This window comes from Mustela nigripes, chromosome 12 (assembly GCF_022355385.1).
Source record: "Mustela nigripes isolate SB6536 chromosome 12, MUSNIG.SB6536, whole genome shotgun sequence".
Lineage (NCBI taxonomy): Eukaryota > Metazoa > Chordata > Mammalia > Carnivora > Mustelidae > Mustela > Mustela nigripes.
This window is the reverse complement of record NC_081568.1, coordinates 2,872,195-2,878,194: the sequence shown is the minus strand read 5'-3', so window position 1 is coordinate 2,878,194 and position 6,000 is coordinate 2,872,195. Positions and strand designations below refer to the sequence as shown.

General features: G+C 47.9%; 1 protein-coding gene across 1 annotated transcript in view; it reads right to left on the bottom strand.

The window, feature by feature from the left end:
- Positions 1 to 557: 557 nt before the first annotated feature.
- LOC132028156 (uncharacterized) overlaps positions 558 to 6,000 on the bottom strand; it is a 54,016-nt gene continuing 48,573 nt past the window's right edge. The window contains exons 5-7 of the mRNA XM_059416770.1: positions 5,324 to 5,680; positions 5,138 to 5,220; positions 558 to 1,254 (exon numbers count right to left, since the gene is read on the bottom strand). Coding sequence (XP_059272753.1) covers positions 1,205 to 1,254; positions 5,138 to 5,220; positions 5,324 to 5,680 — 490 coding nt within the window. The 3' untranslated portion in view covers positions 558 to 1,204. The remainder of the gene's footprint in view (positions 1,255 to 5,137; positions 5,221 to 5,323; positions 5,681 to 6,000) is intronic.

Genomic DNA, 6,000 nt, shown 5'->3' with positions numbered 1-6,000 from the left:
TGGCTCCCCATCACAAATACTACATTTCCCAGCACACGGTCACAAATAGATGTGGCATGTGACTAAATTCTGGCCAATGGACTATTCAGAAGTTATGATGCATCTTCTGTTCGTGTCTTGAAGAAGAGCATGTCCTATTCCCCTCCTTCCCCTACTCTCCGTCCACTCTGCTCTTCCTACTGGATGCAAAGGGGATGTAATGGCTGGAATTCAGCAGCCATCGTGAACCCTGAGACGTGTTCATAATGAAGCCATGGAGGACTCAGCAGCCTTAAACTAATGACCTATAACATTCTCAAATACGAAGGAGAACACCCTACTTTCTTTTAGCTACTTTATGTTTTTTTTTCCTTTTTTTCTATTACTTACACTTAAGCTTATCCTAACATGTACAGTGACCAGAGACTAATAACATCATCACTTACCCATCAATCTATTCAGAAAACTTAATGAGAGAAAAAAAAAAATGAAAATCTTTAGCAAAATGCCTGGCACAGACTAGGTTCTCCGGACATAGCAGTGAAATAGTTTATTGAATACTTCCAAAAACATGTTAATTCAGTAAAAACGGAATCAAAATCACTATTTAAATAAAAAGAGAATCAGCCTGAAAGACCTTGTCGGGCACAATCTAAATAAGTACCCATTAGTGTTAGTTTGGAATTCCAAAATATGCTGAGTTCATAGGGGTTAGGGTGATTTAGGAAAAGAGAAAAAAAAGAATCAACTGGTCTGTGTGATAGTCTTCTATAGTCACCTAACAGCTCCGTTGGACTTTCTTGTCCCTGGCCAAGTTCATGTCTTCTTGGTGTTGTAGGTGCAGATCTTCCCCCCGGAGTAAGCATGGGAGGTTGCAACACTCTGGGGCCAAAGATTCTCAACAGCTCATCGTTGTTCCAGAGAAGTCCCTAATTCCAGGTGAGTCAAGGGGGGAAACAAACAAACAAACAAACAAACTTCTGGAAGCAGTCCAGGTATACTAAAAATATTTTAGGCCAAAGGAATATATCTGTAAATGGAAGCAAACAAGCTCTGTCTTAATCACGGTTGTGACATAGGCATCTTTCGCTGATGACATAACAATTGGGGATATTCCGCTCAGCAAGGAAAAGCAGCCTGCCATGGGGGTTCATCATTCCTTTCACTCGGCAGGCATCAGTTGAGTAGGTACTGTGTGTCTGGACTGTGAGGTGGACTGACGCAGTCAGAAGGAAGCGAGACAGAGAATGCCGTTCCCCCTACGGAGTAAACATTCTGTGGGGAGAAAGACAGTAAGAGCAAAACAAAACATGAAAATACGCCCCAAACACCAATACCATTGCTGGGAAGGAATAGAGATATGTTTTGTGTATTGGCTGTCGATAGTTCTAGTAGTCATTACTTTTTATGTATCTGAGAATTCGTTACCAGAAGTGGTGGAAGCCTGGCTGTGCTTCCTTTGTGGTCAGTATCTTGAATCCACGAAATTCAAAGCTCAGCTGTGGACCTATGTGTCCACGTCCCTGAATTCTGATGCACGAAAAGGCAGATGGCTTGTTGAAGTTACGGAAACAGGAAGGCATGGGTGCTCCTACCATATCATCCTCGATGCTTCCACACCATTCTCTTCTCTCCAGACACAACAAGCATGAAATGCTTTTGTTTTCCGAGAATTTGGTTTTCATAATGCTTGTGAGTTCTGGAGTCTGCTTCCCGCCATGCTGTTCTCATCACTGGGGAAGGAGCATTTTTACAGCTTGGTCCCTGCTTGCGCCCAGTTAGGGCTTCCTAAGAACAATCATATTCTCAAATCTTAAGATTGCTGAAGGTTCTCCCAGGGCTACCCAAATGAAGAGTTCCCAGAGGTCTTTGTCTCTCCTATAGCAAGAGGACTAGAGCTGAGCAGAACACCAGTGAATTACCTAGAAACTGAGCTGCCATGGCTAGTGGGGTCCTGGTCTGTGGGGTAGATGGAATCACTTCAGGATCCCCAGTGTGTTCGTTCTGTGCCAGTTAGGTGTGTTTTTACCAAGGTCACACCTTCATGTGACTGGCGTGCAGCTGAAGATTCAGAAAGCCAAGTCTCCATCCCTACTCCCCCCGGCCCCGGTTCCATAGCACAGCCCCACCCTCGGCCGTGCTTCTGACTTCTGATCCCATGGATTAGTTGTCTGAGTCGGAATGAGTAGACACCGTCCGTTTCCAAATGGCCGCCAATCACACCTCTGAAGGCAGTGTCTGAGGTTCCGGACACTCCCCGTGCTCACAGACCCGTGTGGATTTGTAGTCTGTGATAAACATGGTGCTGCTTAGGTAGTGCTATGTCCTTATAATTCTGATCTGTCCTTCCTCTATGACTAACCAGATTGGACCTTTTCCTATATTTCAGAGCCCTTCCATGATTATTTAAGCTCCTTATCCTTCTGGAGTGAGGGTCTCTGTCTTGGTCTTAGTGAAGTGAAGACGTTGTATGTGAGACCTCAACAAATATGTGTATCTCAGATGTGTTCTCCCGCTCGGTGGCTGCCTTCCCCTCCTCTTCACAACATCCTTTGAGGAACAGAAGTGTGTTTCATTTGCATCAGGGTTCCCAGCTGCAAAATGAAGAGATCAATATGTTCTTGTTTCGAATGCTCTAAATATGACAGCAGTTTATCTTAGAATCCTTATAACATACTTTGGGATATTTTTTAAGAAAAATCCACAAAATAAATGAAGATTTTTCTTAACCAGAATCACACATTTTTTAACTGGGTCCTGCTTTTTTGTTTGTTTGTTTTTTCTTTTTTGCCATTGGGTCTCCAAGATCTCTCTCGTCATACCTCTCCTGGCGCCTTACTCAGATGCCCTCTTTCTGTTGTTGGTGCTGAAGTAAGCAGGGTCATGTGGGCTGTTTTCTATCCTAAAATAATGCAGAACATGTCTAATGTGTGAAGTACGGCAAGGCTATTTTATGCGGTAAGTACAGGACTCAGAACTACCCCAGTCCTCCGTACGATACATCTCATTGTTGTTGTTTAAGTTATTTAGTTACCTACATAAATCATAGCATAGACATTATTTGTCTCGAGTAAGTTTTATCATAAACTCTTAAGAGCAGATGCATGGCAAAGGGCGATTTAACATTTGTTTTGACTCTTGCAGACTCTCAGCAGGTTCAAGAATCTGAAAATATTTTTTAGAACTTTTCCGAAGGTAAAAAAAGAAAGCAACTTTTATAGCTCTGCAAAACAGGATTCCTTGCCTACTAGGAAACCTTCTTAAAACCCTCCCGCAGTTTCCATAAAACACTTTATTTAGCTGCTCTTTGCATTTTCAATACAGTTGATCTTCAGGGACATAATTTATTTGCATAAAATACATTTTTCTCTTAAATTGTGTTTTATATATTGTGTTTTATACAATTTTACAAGATGTTCTTGTGTAGATCTTTAACTTCATATATTCTTGTACAAATTTATCATCGCTTTGAATGTGAATAATTTCTAGTTTTTCCATGTCGAGAAAAATCTGGGGGGACGAACCAGGCACGGACGAACCATGTAAGAGATTTGTGTGTGATCCAGTGGGATATGGGCAACATACTTCTATTTCTTCCTAATCGCGGGTCTGAAAGATAGGTGCCTTGTGGTGGCGTTGTGTCCGACGCTAGAGGAACACCATGCAAGGAAAGTGTCCTTCTGTTTTCCTTGAGGCTTTTTGCAGCTCGGAGAGAGAACCTTCCTCTGAGTGCCTGCATTGTTCCAAGCGGAGCTTCAGTGGGGCTTCGGGAATCTCTGCCAGCAGTTCCGACTCGGATCATAGAAACAAGACATTATTGTCGGTGTTCTCTGAGCAACATGATGGGAAGGTTCAAAGGACAAGGCTGATCTTTTGCTTCATAGACTTCTCTAGGTGTGCTTTCTCTGACAAGGCTGCACTATTTCTATTATTTTAAATGCTTTATTAAAGATCAGAGTAACTCCTTATAGTCATTATAGAAGAACATTTGTTGCTCAGGGCCCTTAGAAGAACTGCAAGTATGTAACATTCCAGAGATGCAAGAGTTATGCTGGGGAGCTCTTTATTTGAATTGCATGCTTGAGATGCAGGCAGACGCAGCCATGATTGAAGCCACTCAGTGAAACTCCAGTAAATACTTCTTTCAACAGGTTGAAAGTTGCTAGAAGGAGACCTAAGGGTGTATTAGGGAGTTAGGGGGCTGTCCTCCAGCAGAGCGAGGTGACCGTGGGGCTCCAGGCCCATCCGGGTCCCTCCAGCTGGAATCCGAAGTCACGCTCTCCTTCTATATTTCCGCCATCCCTGGAAGGGGAGCCCCTAGCTACACACACACAAGCGTAAATACTATCCAAAGTGCAGGGGAGCCTGGCTGAGGGCCATGACCCTCTTGGAAAAGCATCTGGTAGGAAGACACAACGCCCCCTCCGTGGTCAAGTGAAGACCCGCCCGGCAGTGCCGGGGTAACGGGCAGCAAATGTCCTGCCCGTGTGCTGTGATGGGAGCCTGTGCCTTCCCCGCGCCTGGCAGCCTGTCCCGGAGTAAGGACGGCCCCCCAGGCTAGTCCATTCTGAAGGGTCAGGGTGGAGAGGAGGTCAATGCACGTGGCAACTTTTTCGGTCGGAAGGAGACAGAACAAAAGTGTCTGCGAAAAGTCAGAATTTTTTTTCACATTTCCACAGGACATGCCTGTGTATCCCTGCGTTGTGCCTTGACTTGAAAAAGCTCTTCTCTGAAGGGAAGCCCACGAACACAAAAGGAGCCTCCTCGTGTTCCTGCACAGCCACCTACGCTGCTCCGTACTGACACTTGGGCTCCTAGACACCAGCTTTGGACTGGGGCTCAGGGGCTGGGATGGAGAGAATGGACAGAGAGGCCGTTTTATTTATACATTTCATGTGACATATAAATATAAAATATCATGGAGATATATATATATATATATATATATATATATATATATATATATATTTATAACGTTGAGTGCAATAAGTCCATCAGAGAAAGAAAAATACTGTAGGATTTCACTCGTATGTGGAATTAAAAAAAAATGAACAAAATAAAAAAGAGACAAACACAAACAAAACCAGACTCTTAAATACAGAGAAAAAACTGGTAGTTGCCAGGTTGGGGGCGGGGGGCAGAGAAGGAGCGCACTTACCCTGATGCGCGCAGAGAAGCATGGAGGGGTCCAACCACTGCATTGTCCACCCGCAGCTAAGATCGTGCTCTATGTTAGTCACACTGGAATAAATGCAGGTAGGCCTCAACGGCAGGCGTATTGATACGGAATATATATCATGTTTCAGCATCCTTTCCCAGGCTTCCTCCCCCTCCTCGTCCGCACCTGCAGGTTCTGAGCCGGCCAGCCACTCGGCAAAGGTCAGCTCTCGGTCGCAGCAGCGGGAAGCCCGGCTCTCCCGCCGAGGCCTGCTCCACTCGTGCCTGCGCTCTGCTGAGGGACCACCGCAGCCAGCGCCGACAGCAGGCCCTGTCCTGCAGGGTCACTGGGAGCTGGCCCCTCCTTGGTCCGCTCGGCGCACAGCCCCCCGCCAGCCCCCGGCGGGCCGGGTTCACCGCGCACAAGCACGGAGACCCAGCAGCGCTTCTGTGGGTATCCCCGGAGCAAGGCTCTGGAGAGCTGGGTCCTGGCTGGGGAGCGGCGGTGCCGCGGAGGCTGCGAGCCGGGAATGCGGGCGCCGGCCTGGAGGGGGCGCGCGCGCTCCACGGCCCCCGGCCCCGCTCCGGTCCTCCGCTCCGGTCCTCCGCTCCGGCCCCGCTCCGGCCCCGCTCCGGTCCCCCGCCCGGCCCCGCTCCGGTCCCCCGCCCGGCCCCGCTCCGGTCCCGCTCCGGTCCCGCTCCGGTCCCCGCTCCGGCCCCGCTCCGGCCCCCCGCTCAGGTCCCGCTCCCGCCCCGCGCAGGGCTCCCGCTGCCAGGTGTCTGCAGCCCTGGAGAAGGAGCATCTCCGCGGTGCGCGCTGTGGCAGCGCGAGCCTAGGCCTTCGCGGGGAGCGAGCGCGTCCGG